The sequence below is a fragment of the Microtus pennsylvanicus genome, chromosome 1 (genome assembly GCF_037038515.1).
Source record: "Microtus pennsylvanicus isolate mMicPen1 chromosome 1, mMicPen1.hap1, whole genome shotgun sequence".
Classification (NCBI taxonomy): domain Eukaryota; kingdom Metazoa; phylum Chordata; class Mammalia; order Rodentia; family Cricetidae; genus Microtus; species Microtus pennsylvanicus.
Window position 1 is genome coordinate 33,309,199 of NC_134579.1, and position 14,138 is coordinate 33,323,336.

Here is a 14,138-nt window from a genome sequence, read left to right on the forward strand (position 1 = left end):
TGACCTAAGTGCTCCGGAGACCGGAAATACAAACAGGCAACAATACTCTGTGCTTTCCATGTGCTTTCCGGTGATCCAGTCCTCATACCTGTGCAGCAAGCCATTCCCCAGCCCAGGTGGTCATAGGTCTTACAGGGAGAATACAGCAGTTCCTCATACTGTAGACAGGTAAGAGGCTGCCACCCCACCTTAGTTTAAGGGTGAAACTGAAATGATGTACCGTGTGGAGACGCTGTGATCTGGGTGCACGAACAGTGGGGTCTCCTGTCTCTCTGAGGTGGCTTCCCTTAGCCTCCATTCCACATGCCCGTCATTATCCAGTTGGGGTTATAGCGGAGACAGCGGGATCCATGTGGGTGAGAGGAAGCCAGTGTGGACAATGCAAGAGTGTGAACTTCATGGCAAGGGGAGTGCCGCTCTTCTCAGTGGCCAGCAAATTAAGACTCCTAGGAATGCCTGCCCTGCAGCAGTCAGAGGCCATAGCTGGAGCAAAAGCCGTGACTATCTAGTTACTCCAGTGGGTGCAAGATTCCCATGGAGGTGAGTCCTGGGGTCGGGGGAGGGTTGTCTTACCAGAAGTGGTGTTTGGTACCCTGAAAAGAATCCAGTAATCGTGAAGGGTGAGTTCCAGTTCAGGTGCATTTTAAATGATGCTGTAGCTCTCTGAGTGTGAGCCTGAGAGATCGGTGGTTGTGCTGAGGGTGGTAGTGGGAGATAGCTCAGTCCCACTAAATGGGCCTTGTGGTCACTTGAATGGAATTGGCCCCCATAATCTCATAGGGAGTGGCACTATTAGGAGGCGTGGCTTTGCTGGAGTGGGGGTGACCTTGATGGAGGTAGTGTGTGACTGTGGGGTGGGCTTTGATGTCTTTTGCTTAAGATTCACTCAGTGTCACTGTTAGCTCCCTGCTCCCTGCAAGCCAACATGCAGCTGGCACCACTTCTGCCTGCACACTGCCATGCTCCCCACCATGATGATAATGGACTGGCCCCCTGAAACTATAAGCCAGACACCCCAAATAAATATTTTTGTTATAAAAGTTGCCATGGTCATAGTTTCTCTTCACAGCAATGAAAACTCTAACTTAAACAGGCATAGGACAGAGCCCTGGAAGCATTTTTTTTTTAATGGCAGCAACACTTGGCTTCCTCCCTCTGGCACACTCATGCCTGCCCACTGAGCAAGAGAAGGGGCCAGTCTTCCCTTATGGCTTCTGACTGCATGAGAGAAACAACCCTAGACCAGTGAAGCCTGTACCTACCACTGTGCAGACCTCAAATTGAACACATTAAAATCCAAACCCACTGCACCAGCTTCTCACATCCCTCCTTCTAGGGCCTACACGCTCCCTCTCCCCCGCACTTCAGCCGGGCCCTCCCTAAGCTCAAGGCCCAAGAAACTACAAGTCCCCCTGCTTCCCTGCCCTCTGCCTCTCCTCCTGGGCACCGTCTTCTCTTGTGCACATAGACCCACCCTTGGGTTGCACGCAGTCTTTCACTTTGTTCTCTAGGCTTCCGGCTGCTTCTCTCTACTTTTGTCCAACCTGCAATCTCCCCATAGATGCCTTTGTAGACTCATTCTAAAATGGTAACCCACTTTAAAACCCAAGCACCACGCTCTCCTTAATCAAAGGAGGAGTCCAAGCTGTTTGCGGCCATTTTATGATCTGACCTCCTGTCTGTGGTCAGCGCTCTGTCCTGTCCTTGTGCCTCAGACCTCTCCTGCTGTGCTCTTTGTCCTATGTTGGTCACTCACACTCTCCTCGGTGGCCTGCTGGGAGCCCGCTCACCCTTCAGGTGTCCTTCAGACCTAGGAGCATGCTGGGGTTTGAAGGAGAAGCCTCGCAGGCCTGGGCCTGCCACCTGTGTCTACCTGACGGGTCACCATAGAGCTTTAGGTGGTGACTCCCCAGAGGCTGTGCGTGGAGCATGAAGCCACCCGTCTCCCCGCTGTTCCGTGCCTTAACACAATGCCAGGATTCCACCAGCTGCTCCTCTTAGGAGACATGATTAAAAACCACTTTGCTTTAATAGAGCTAATTTAACGTGTGGTGATTGTAATCGGTTTCATCTCCTCGTTTCATTTGACGGGGGAAATTTTCAAATCTGAGCTGTATTGGAGCTGGCTCTCTAGTCAGGGTGGGAATTCCCTCTGAAGTACAGAGACGAGAACTCTTGAGCACCTCTAGGACGGGTCCTTGGCTCTGGAGATCGCTCTGTCTCTCCCTGGCTGGGTAGGAAGAGTTTCCGAAGCCTCTGAGAATGAGGCTGTGGGCTGCCACTCCCTTCTTTCTTTCCCAAGGGCACCGAGGAGTCTCTGCCCTTTCCTGGCTCTGTGTTATGATCGTGATGTCCACATGGGATGCATCTGCAGGGCAGAATGGCCCCTACAGATGACCTGAGGACCACAAGGGACACTGGTTGGGAAAGGAGGCTTGAGACACATGTGCCTGAGAGACGCTGGCAAGATGGAGGCAGAAGAAGAAGGGCAACTCTAGGCCTATCAGGATCAACGACATGCCTATCAGGAGACCTCCATCTACCGAGGCAGCAATGCCTTCTGGATATGCCGCTCTTTGGGAGGAGCAGGCAAGAACACAGCACAGGATATTGGCAGGGACTGTACAGGGACCTCATGCAGCTGGAGAAGGTACCAGTCCAGGTCTCCAACCTGTTTCATCCTTGCAACTCCATCACCCCATACAGGGTCAGATCCTGAGTGCAACCCCCCCTTTTTCCCAGGAGCTCTGAAATGGGGGCCAGGAGAAACAGCACAGGCAGAGACCATGAGGCTTTTTACCCATAGCGTTTATGCGAGAACAGCCTGCGCAGGTACTGGTAGTGATATTAGAGACCCTTGGGTGTTTGCATGGCCCTAAACCTCCAGTTTGTCGTCGTGGGACCTTGGCTTGAGAACTCCGGTGTCACCTCTGATGATGGCACAGTTTGAGTCTTTGTGTGTCTATTTATAGACCGCATTTAGCTCCACTGGGCTCTGCCTTTCAGATCAATTTCACTCAACCAATGGGCATTAGAGTCCTGGGTACTGGAAGGGCAAACTCAGAGCAACGTCATTCACTGTGAGATTTCTGGATGCTCCTTTTTTAATTCTTTAAAAATATTTTATTATTTTGTGTGCATAAGTGTTCTGGCTGCATGCATGTCTGTACACCATGTGCACGCCAGGTGCCCGTGGAGGCCCAGAGCAGCAGTTGGGTCCTCTGGAACTGGAGTTACTGATAGCTGTGAGTGGCAGCAAGGGGCTCAAAACTGAACCTGGGTCCTCTAGACGGGCAGTTAGTAATCTTAGCCACGGAATCATCTCTCCAGTCCCTCTCTATTCTTTTTAAATAGGGTTTCTGACAGAGTAAGTAGGAAAATGCCCATTTTATAGATGCAGACAGTGATTGCAATTTAAAAGCACCCATCATAAGGTGGCAAGGAGGCAGCCAGTTATGGTCTGTGCGCTGTGCTGTTTTAGAGCCACTGGCCTCTCTTGCCACCTCCCCTACTTCTCAATGCTTCCTCTTTGCCCCTGTCTTACTGTTTCTCTTTGTGAGATAGTCTCTCCTCTGAGTTCTCCTATATACATTTCCTGTGTTTTTGCTTTCCCTGGTCCTCCCCATCATTTCCCTTTCATGCTGTTTTTATTTTCCTCTCCTTGCTTTGAAAATGAGACATAAAATATTTTAAAGTATTGTATTTATTAAACATAGTTGCTTCTCGCTGGACGCGGCAACCTATTGATATTTTTACTTCTCATGGCTGTGTTTTTTGAGGTGGCTGGTTGGAGGCGTGGGCTGGGAAGACAGAGGGAGGGAGGTGTGGCTTGCGAGTCCTCAACAGCATTTTGATAGGTTGTGCTATGAGAAGCTTTGCTGTTAGTTCTCCTCAAACACAGAGGCGATCTGGTAACCAGATGGCTTCTGCTTGGCAGTTTGCCCAGTGAAGTGTTTACCGGCTCTGAAAACCCATTTCAGAGCGCCGCGTCCTGGGTATTCACGATTCTGTTTATGTCCCTTTTCTCCGGTGGCCACGGATGCGATGTTCCCACTCGTTTATGGAGTGGTAACTGTTCATTCTCTCTGCGGTTTACTGATTTGATGCTCCTTCCATAATGATGCTCTTATTTCCTTATCAGTGTTTTATGCGGAGTAAATATGCAGTTGTATACTTCATCATTCACGAATTTAATCTTAATATCATGTTTATTTGTTAACCCAAGACTCTATATCATGAAATCTAAAAGGTTAAAGTCTGATATACATCACAAAGGTGCACATCTTTCCAAGAATCAGTGAGCTGCTACATTTGCTACGTTTGGGCACAATGAAGAAGTCTTTCCTTAAGCCTTTAATCTCCTTGTACCGTGGACATAGCTATGATTCCCCTCTAAAGACAGAGCAATTTAGAACAGCTGTCCCCTTTTCTCCTCTCAAGAAGTCAGAGTTCAATTTCGATCGTGTGTGAGTAGATTAAGCCAGAGAGTGTTAGACATGGGTCGTGAGACTGAAACTTTGTTACAAAGCCCAGGCAGTGCTAGGCTCTCAGTGGTTACTGTTTTAGCGCTCGGAGGAACTGTTGAGCTGGGCATAGCGACTCATGTCTGCAAGCCAAGCACTTACTAGAGTGAAAAAGGACTGCAGGAAATAAAAGAAGGAAAATTGGGCAACAGGAGTGAGGAGGAGGAAGACGAACATAATACATGGGTCATTTATATTGGCCCTTAGGATTTGGAGGTTAGAACTTAGCTTTTGAGCTTTAGATAGTGAAGGAGTGGCCACTGTCCATGATCTCCTTATGTGTGTCCTGTTGTGAAAGTTGCGTGATTTCATGCCGTATCTGACAAGAACACAGTTTGAGAGACTTTTTCTTCTTATAAAGACCTTGTTTGTGGGGCCTCAAACCAAGTAGGAAATATTTCCAACATGTATAAAGCCACAGATAGCCCAGGATGAAGCAGGGAGCCGGGCAGAGGACAATGCAGAAATGAAGAGGCCAAGGAGCCCATGCCCGATCCTTCTGCTTCTGTAACTCTTAGTTACAAGATGGCATTGGCCTGAAATTGGGACTCATTTGCACTCATTTAGAGGTTTGGGGTGAGGAGTTAAAGGAAAGCAAGAATTGAGGATTTCTGACATCCTATATAGAGACTGGAAAGTTCGGGTATTAGGATTTTTGACTCTGCTGTGGGACGGGATTGAAGTCCTGAGTGAATATGTATCGTTGACATGGACACCACAATGGTAGGGACCAATGCCTCAGCCCTGTGGATGTGGCAAAATTTTTCCTGGGTAAGGCTTGGAGGCATGACAAAGCCTTCTTCTGGCTGGTGTGTGAATGCTGACAAGGTATAAAAATACCCACCATGGCTTTTTTTCCCCTCAATGTTTACACCCTAAAGACTGCTCTCGTGCACAGACAAGCTAAACCTACCCCTTGTTCAACTGTATGCAATGATCCTGCCTTCCCATTTAACCACATATAATGAACACACATTGCCCAGGGTGCTGTGGCTCCTCCATCAGGGCAAGGACAGCCCACCCAGGCTCAGATGTCTGTAGCCGTGTGTCTGTCTTTACTTATTCCCCCATTGCCCCCATTGAGGACTCAAACCATGAAAGGATGAGGCACTTTGCCATAGAGGAGCCCTCAGCTTCAGCAGTCACACAATCCAAGCATTAAACAAAGGCAGTTCATAGCTCTAAGGATAACGCAGAAGGGTTTGTGGTTCCACGTGGACGCTGTTATCAGGAGCGACACATACTTTCAAAAGAAACAATAGCCAGCTCATGCCCCATCCCCATGGTTTTAATATTTAAATGCCATTTGAAGAGTGACTTATTATAATTATTTTCCCTTTCTTCTTCAAGATACTTTGTGGATTCCATTCATTCAGCTTAAGAGCTTAGGGCATTATGACACCGATCATTCAGAATGGAAATTACCGCAAGCTGCTTACAGTTCATGCACGTTTCTTTCGTCTGTTGGGAAACTCTGAATGACACCTTGTAGTTTAACCGTGACGCATCATCCTGGCCTCTCTATATACCGCCCAGCCCACCAGATAGGCACACACAAAACTTCATCCAACGTGGGCTAAATCTCTAACAAGTCAGGCTGAAATCATTGTGAATTCCCAACCCCCAAAGCAGTAACACAAAATAAATCCATTTCCTTTTTCAGCTCCATTCGTGGGCAACATTTTTAGCATGGAAACTTGATCCCAACCGAGATGGATTTTGAGGATTGCATTAAGCACACGGATGCAGAGCTGTATACTAGATCAGATGGAGCACACGGATGCAGGGCGGTATACTAGATCAGATGGGCCTTAGCCATCCCCAGAATTAAAGTTAGACAGACAGACAGGATTTTCTCTTTATGTGATTTTTGCATTTCTCCATTCAAAACCAAAAGCAAATAACAAATGTCAGGTTACTCACTCATGGATTCAGTTAACTTGGCCATCGTCATTTCTTCTTTGTGCTTTTCCTGGAGAGGAGAAAAGGCAACGATAAATGAACGTGCCTGAGATTTGGAGAGATGTTGCACGCCGGCTGCCACCACCTCGCTCTTTTTCTTTTCCCTAGCTCAGGTGTAGTACAGCTCTGTTACCGGAGAGTCGCTGGAAACAGGACTGTTAGGACATTAAAAACCTTCCTGTCGCTCTTGGCAGTGAGCGTCTGTCACACTGATCTTGGATATATATATAAAATTGGTGACGCACAACCGGTTTTCAAAACCTCTCTGACACCTGAGTTTTGACACCCATATGCCAAACCTTTGCTCTCTATTTTCCCTGATGGAATTCTCTTTACTTTTCAAAAAACTAGATTGATTTTACGCATCTTCTTTTGTCTTACTTCTTAGTTCCTTTGGGACTTTGGGATGTCATCTTCTTTGTTTGATGGTTTTCTAACCTCATCTATTTTGAGCTGAACACATTTTGTTTCAACCAGATACAGGTTATAACCCACTGAGTTTAAGAGTCAAACTGATCTACTCAAGAGACTGAATTTGTCCTAATTAAACAGACGCTGGAGCTGCTGACAAACGGCTCCTCTCTGAGCAGTTCTCTTCTGTTTCCTCAAAGGAACTTGGGTCTCCTCAGTTCCAGACCGGGGCAGAGACTAAAACACCAGTGATGTCGATTCTGCTCCTCTCTGGGCTGTTTGACTGTTTGTGGGACTCAGACATTCTCTCCATAAAGTACAGACGACGGTCTGGAAAAACTGCTCTCGTAGCTCCATGCCCAGACAGGAGTTAAATGAGGGAGCAGCTTTCAATATGTGTGTGGGCATGTGTGTGTTTGTATGGGCAAGTGTGTGTTTGTAAATGTATGTATGGGCATGTGTGTATGAAGATGGACATGGATATGGATGAGCATGTGTGTGGATGGGCATGTGTGTTGTGTATTGTGTAGATGGACATGAATGTGTGTGTATATGGACATGTGAGTATATATGGGATGTATGTGTGTGTATATGGGCATGTGTGTATGTACATGCATATGTCTGTATAGGCATGTGTGGATGTATTTATAGGCATGTGTGTGGATGGGCATGTGCATGTGTGGATGGACACATATGTGTATGTATAAATAGGCATGTGTGAACATGTGTGTGTAAATGGGCATATGTGTGTATGTATAGGCATGTGTGTGTCGATGGGCATGTGTGTATATGTGGATAGGCATGTGAGTGTATGTGGATGGGCATGTGTGTGTACATATAGGCATGTGTGTATATGGGCATGTATGGATGAATGAACATATGTGTGTATGAATGGACATGTGTGTGCATATGTAGGCATATGTATGTATGGACATGTGCATGTGTATGGACGTGTGTGTAAATGGGATGGGCATGTGTGTATGTATAGGCATGTGTGTATGTACAGGCATGTGTTGTATGTACAGGCATGTGTTGTATGTACAGGCGTGTGTTGTATGTACAGGCGTGTGTTGTATGTACAGGCGTGTGTTGTATGTACAGGCATGTGTTGTATGGACATGTGTATGTATGGATGGGCACGTGTGACCCAGGTGGGCATGTGCAAGTCATAAGGCAACCTCAGGTATGAGCCCTCACTCTACTCGTTTGGGGCAAAGTCCCTGTGCTGCTGACACACCTGGGTTAGCTGGCCTAGGAGCCTCGGGATCCCTCTGTCTCCACCTCCCATCTCTCCTTTGGAATGCTGGGATTGCCAAGTCTGATTAATGTGGTTCTGGGGACCCAGATACAGGTCCTCATGTTGTTGTGTAGCGAGGGCTCTGCCCACTGGGCCATCCCCTACTCCTCTAGCCCCACTTCTGTGCCTGTGACTACTCACTGACGTGGAAAAACAACCTTATAAATCTCAGCACTACACACCCGATGCCTTAATCCACTGAGTCTCGAGCACCCAGCACACGTTTTCCCATGCTAGTGAAAGCAGATGACGACATCACCTATGATTTTCGTGGCTTTCATCTTGCGGGGCCAACCCAGAAAAGTCTCCACTTAATTTATTAAATGTACTCCTCCCCCATTTCGTATATTCACACATGCCCTTTTGCTCTTTTGTAAAATGTCATGAGGAACATTGCCTCTTGTTCTATTTTCCCACATGGAGACTGTGTTTACTAGTCTGCGGAACTGCCCTTTCCCTCCGCGCTTGCCTGCCGGCCCATCTCCGACCAGATGACAGGTGTAACTTGCTGCCTGTTGTTTTCTACACTTTTTTCTTGGCCACGGTCTCTGGCACAGACCACCGCAGTGTCATCGACTCTTGGCTTATGCCAGCATCTCAGCCCCTCTGACATCAAACTGTGCTCTTAGACATCCAGGGTAGCATTTTCGGTTCTCCATAGTCTCGTAGGATGCTGGCATACTGCAGCTGCTTGCCTAGCACCTGAGGGGGAGCCTACAGGTGTCATGGCACAGTCGGCTAAACCATTCCTTGCCCTTCCTGCAGCGCCATGCCCACACGGAAATGTGTGTTTTGATGGAGTGGCAACAGGATTCTCCAGCCACACAAGCCTGTGTTCATAACAATGAATGCAAGGCACTGCCTTTTATTTAGGGCACCTAACCCATTGCAGTTTATGTAGAGACACTGAGAAATAGCATGTGTGGGCTAGTGGGGAGACCAAGTGTCCCGCAGCACAGAGAAGACAATGGCCAAGAAGAACCTGTCACGGTAACACTTGCTCATGCGAGCATGCAGAGCATCAGCTGCCTGGGCCTCAGCAGGCTGTAACAATTCAGGCAGGGACTCAGGAAGCTTCAACCTTGGCCTGCAGGAGCCTGCTCTGCCACTTAGACTTGGCTTCACTTCTAAGCCCAGCTCTTCTGCTTTGTGTCTGACCCCCCTGCTTGTTGCAGCCATACCCTTAATTTATTCCTCCTGGCTTTGCTGGCTCTGAGTTCCTCCAGCCCTCATTTGCATTGCTGTCCCCCTCTTCCTGGTCTGGAGGTGAGACACCCAGCAGAACACAGTGTGTTGGCCAGTTGTATGTCAACTTGACACAGTGAGTGTCCTCTGGGATGAAGGGACCTCAGCGGGGAAAATGCCTTTGATGATTGATGTGGAAGGACCCAGCTCACTGTAGGCAGTGCCACCCCTGGGCTGGTAGTCACGCATGCTATAGGAAAGAAGACTGAGTGAGCTGTAAGGGGCAGTATTCAACCATGGCCCCTGCATCAGCTTCTGCCTCGACTTACTGCTCTGACTCTCTGGGTGATCGGCTATAAGCTGTAAGGCAAAATAAACCCTTCCTCCTCCCATCCCCACAGATACAGAAACCCTAACTAAGATGCAAAACCACCAAGACTCTGGGCGTTCTGTCCTTAAACATTCCCTTCAAGTTAGCCAGTCTTCTCGCGTGTGTGTGGCTGAGTCTCTTCTCACTGTCTGCCATGTTCAGGCTTGCTTGTCTCACTGATGGGTGATCCCTGGAGCTCTTTGTAACTCCAGTGTGGTGGCCATTTTAGTCTTAGAGGTACCAGATCCCAACTGAATCATCATTTTCCTCTTCCCTGTAGTTAAGGAGAAGCTCTGACATCCTGAAAGGAGGGGTCTGTAAAAAGCCTAAATTCAGCTCTCTTGGGCTGACTCATCTATAGCATAACGTACAGTGGAAATCACGACATATGTTTTGGGGTAAGTAGTTTAGTCATTCCCCTGGATGTCTTTAAACTCCTTATGGCCTTCCTTCATTATCAGAAAGTTGATGTTTGCAATTCTATGGCATGTGGACCCAATAAAGCCTGCACACTCCGTTCCTGGTCCCAAGTACACACTCTGTATCCTAAGCCAAGGCTTTCCTCCGTAGTAAATGGCTCCCTGGTTGTTGGATTTGCATTGCTGGGAAGAGATTCTGAAATAAATCCCAGTGGAACTGGAGGATGTTCTGCTAGTTGTGATCAAGTTCAGCCCCACAGAGATAGCAGCCGATAAAGTGAAATCCTGGAGAGGATGTGCCTTGCCAGGAGGCGGATTTCCAGCGACCACCCACTTCCTCTTTCTCCCTACCCCACTTATCTGGTCTTCTCAGGCCCTGTCTGCTCAGAGCTGTCTTCCCTTCCTCTGCCTTCCACACTGAAGGCTAGTTTTCAATTGCACCCTGGGGAACCCTCAAAAACACAAACATGACCTGGCCACCCTGTTACAGTTTGTAAACTTTCGTCCCCAGCTCATGATTTTGAGCACTGGTTGCTCAGCTGCTCTCTCTGCTCAGGGAGATTGTGTAACCTGCTGGCTACGATCTTAGCTGGTGGATGTCAGGCTGGAGAGGCAGGTCCCAGAGGGTGTACAGTCCCCCAGTTTAGCTCTCTGCTTCCTGCCTGCTGTTTGATGTGACAAACCCATGCTGGGAGCTCCCTTAAGGACCAGGGACAGACCCTCTTGCTATGATGGATGATGGTCCTGATGCCGTGAACCAAAATGAACTGTTTAGAATGTGGTTATAGTGACAAGAAAAGTATAGGTATTGGCTTGAAATTCTTCGTTCTAGCTAAAGATGCCATAGGCGTCGTCTCCAGTCTGGGACGGCCGCCCCTGGCCGCTCCATACTTGCATCCCTGTGTCCCAGGGCTGTTTGTACCTTCTTCCTGCCTGGTCAGTACCATCCCTTCTGTCTGGACAGCTCTGATTCTCTTTCTCCTTCGTCCTGGCCGCCCGCATTAATCTCGAAGAACTCCGCTGGCTGCTGTCCCATCTCTGTCATTTCTCTACTTCTTCCGATCATCTTTTTCGGGTTTAATTTGTAAGTGTTATGTTCATGCACAGATAAATTCATCACGTTTATGCATGGAAGGGGAAGAAGCTCATGAATCCCCGTGCCTAACTAAGGAGCTATGGACAGTTAATAGCTTCTGGGGGAGGCGGAGTTAGGTTATTTTTTTAAGATGTGGCTCCTGGCAGGTCAACTACACTCCAGTGGATAGCTCTATGGCCGGGAGTTTATGGGCAGCACAAACTGAAGTCTCTGTAGGGTTAGAGGTGGGGAGGAGCTGAGAGGTGTTAAGGGGAGGAGCTTGGGTGACTGCAATCCAAATATATTATGTGAAATTTTCAAATAATAAAAATATTCTTTTAAATATCAGAGATGAGCTAAATAAAAATATATAAAGAAAAAACAGCTGTGACTTGCTGAACACAGACCCTGCCCAATGCTCTCTGTGGCAGACCAGGCTGTGCCTTGCTCCTGAGTGATGACTGGCAGCCTTCTGAGGTGAGCCAACAAGCGATACTTCTGTGTGCAAGGGACCTTCCTGTGCATCTCCTCTCTCTATGGGGAGCCGGGGTTTGACTGGAGGTCACCATCTGTCCCAGTCTCCCAGTGGAGACTTCAGGAGACTTCCAGGGCTACAGGGGTCTTCCTTGTTCCAAGAATAGTCACACTGGTATGTAGATTAAGGTTTTTGTTTATTAGTGTGTCTATTGCAGGGCAGGGGAATGGTGAGAATGAGGGGCAAATCTGAATGGGGGAGTTTGAAAGCCTGGAGAAAACAGGGCTGCTGTCTTGGTTTGACCCCTTCTTAGCCATTTACTGAGTCACTGTGGGCATTTCAGCATCTGCTGTGTGAGTGGAGACAAGTGGTGGGTGAGTGCCCTCATCCACAGGCCTTCTGTAAGGCACACCTTGGGTAAAAACACAGAGGAGTTAGGGCCCCCTGTGTCCCTAATCACAGCACCCCCCTCCCCCGGCCACTGTAGAAGCCGGGATATATGGCTGCTTTCAGTCTGAAAACAAATACTGCCATTTCTAAAGAAAAATCTTTGGAGTTAACAGGATCCGAGCACGCCAGTATCTCAAGGTATCATCAGGGGCATGACCATGTCAATCAACCCTACCCTTCGGAAACAAAGCAACAGGATCTGGGACCTGGTGTCCTGCCAGCTCTGAGGGCATCCTCCTGCAGCGGTGCTCTACATTCTATGTAGCAACAGAGATGTTAGAGTTAAGCAGAAGCATGATGACGTGTTTGAACCAAACATGTCACAGAAGCTGAAGGAAATCTCACCGTCTTGTGAGAACTGCATCAGACTCCCTAGCGGGGCGCTGACTCTCTGGGGTGATGAATATTTAATGTTATGTCTGATGGTATTCTCTCTGACACACCTGGAAGTCAACCAAGACTCTGTGGTTGCTGTGTGATTGTGCGTGTGTGCATGCGTGTGCAGGCATGTGTGTGTGTGAGTGAGCATATGTATATGTGTACATGTGAGTGCTGTGTGTGTGTGCGCGCATGCATTCTTATGTGATGTGCATGTCTGTGTATGTGTATATCCATGTGTGTGTCTACATGAATGTGCATGTATGTGCATGTGATGTGTGCATGTGTGTAACTCTGTGTGTATGCATGCGTGGAGACAGAGGGGGAGGAAGGAGGTGAGGTTCATATCATAAAGCTTTCAGGGGGTGAATGAGGCTCTCCTGCTGCTTGGGGTCCCTTCAGCCCCAGAGCAGGGGCAGCTGGAGCCAGAGCCAGCATGTGGCATACCCACCCCACCTGCCACCACCCTGAAGCAGGCTTTGAAGGATGAAGGAGATGCTCATTCAGCCTGCTATATTTTAAACCAATCATATTTGCATCTTGGATATTTTTATCTTTCTAAACTGTGCTCACACTCACCAGAAAACTGTGATCTCCTTTTCAAATTACAAGTCCTCAAAGGAAAATTTCTGCAAGGTGAGAGGCAATAGTACCATTCTGTAAACTCTCATCTCCTAATGGATATCTCTCCCAGGTTAACACTGGGCCTCAAGCCTCTGCTCTCTGCAAATGTCTCCTGGCTTCTCCCCTTTTCCTCTTCTGGCTTGAGGCAATACAGACTGTACAAGTCACCAGAAGATACACGGAATGAAGGACAGTCTTAGGGAGGCATCCAACTAGGTGATGCTTGCCTGTGGCATCATTCTGTAGCCTTGAATAACTCTTGAGAAATGAAGAAGGCTCTGCCACTAGCTAACTCTTGGCCTCATGCAAAGCTAATGGCGGTGGGCAGCCACCACACCAGGATGGTTTGAAGGCAATGTGTATTTGGAATACCTTCAGAATTGAAATACTCCTTCCTGAAAAGGACAGGTGGCTCAGACGACTCAGAAACCCAGCCTCAAGCTGAGGTGGAGCCATTGAAACTCACACTCAGGACTGAGGGAGAGAAGAGAGGTGGGCAAGAGCCGAGGCCGGAACCCGGGAAAGCTCCTTGGTACCCTTGATGAGCCAAGGGAAGTGGCCTGTGACATGCGTGGTTCGTTCCTGGATGCCAAACCATACTGGTGTTTAAAGAATGAAGCCTTTGCAACCAGAAAGCTGACTCTCACCGCTGCTGGACTCAGCTAAAGACCCACTAACCTGTCCATGGGAGCGAGTTCTGATGTGCTATTGAGCCACGGGGCATTGATAATGATAATGTTCTCTGCATTTCAAAAGCCAGAAGGAAGCATTCCAAAAGTTTAGTGTAAAGAAATGATCGCTGTTTGGGGAGATAGATGTGTTTTCCCTGATTTAAGCATCGCATAGTGTACACACATATCAAACACCACATGGTACCGCACAAATCTATACAGTTAAGCGATTTTATATACCAGTTAAAGTAAATTTAGCTTTACAGGAACTCCAAGGTAACCTCAAAATTTCATGATT

The 14,138-nt window shown here is 47.9% G+C and overlaps 1 protein-coding gene across 9 annotated transcripts in view; it reads right to left on the reverse strand.

The window, feature by feature from the left end:
• Positions 1-14,138, reverse strand: part of Kcnj6 (potassium inwardly rectifying channel subfamily J member 6) — a 246,415-nt gene that overhangs the window by 179,592 nt on the left and 52,685 nt on the right. For all 9 annotated transcript variants that reach the window (XR_012909637.1, XR_012909641.1, XR_012909642.1 and 6 more), the window contains exon 2: positions 6,447-6,495. Coding sequence is in view for 6 of the 9 variants with exons in the window: in XM_075960975.1 (XP_075817090.1) it covers positions 6,447-6,477 (31 nt within the window). In the remaining 3 variants the exon portion in view is untranslated. The remainder of the gene's footprint in view (positions 1-6,446; positions 6,496-14,138) is intronic.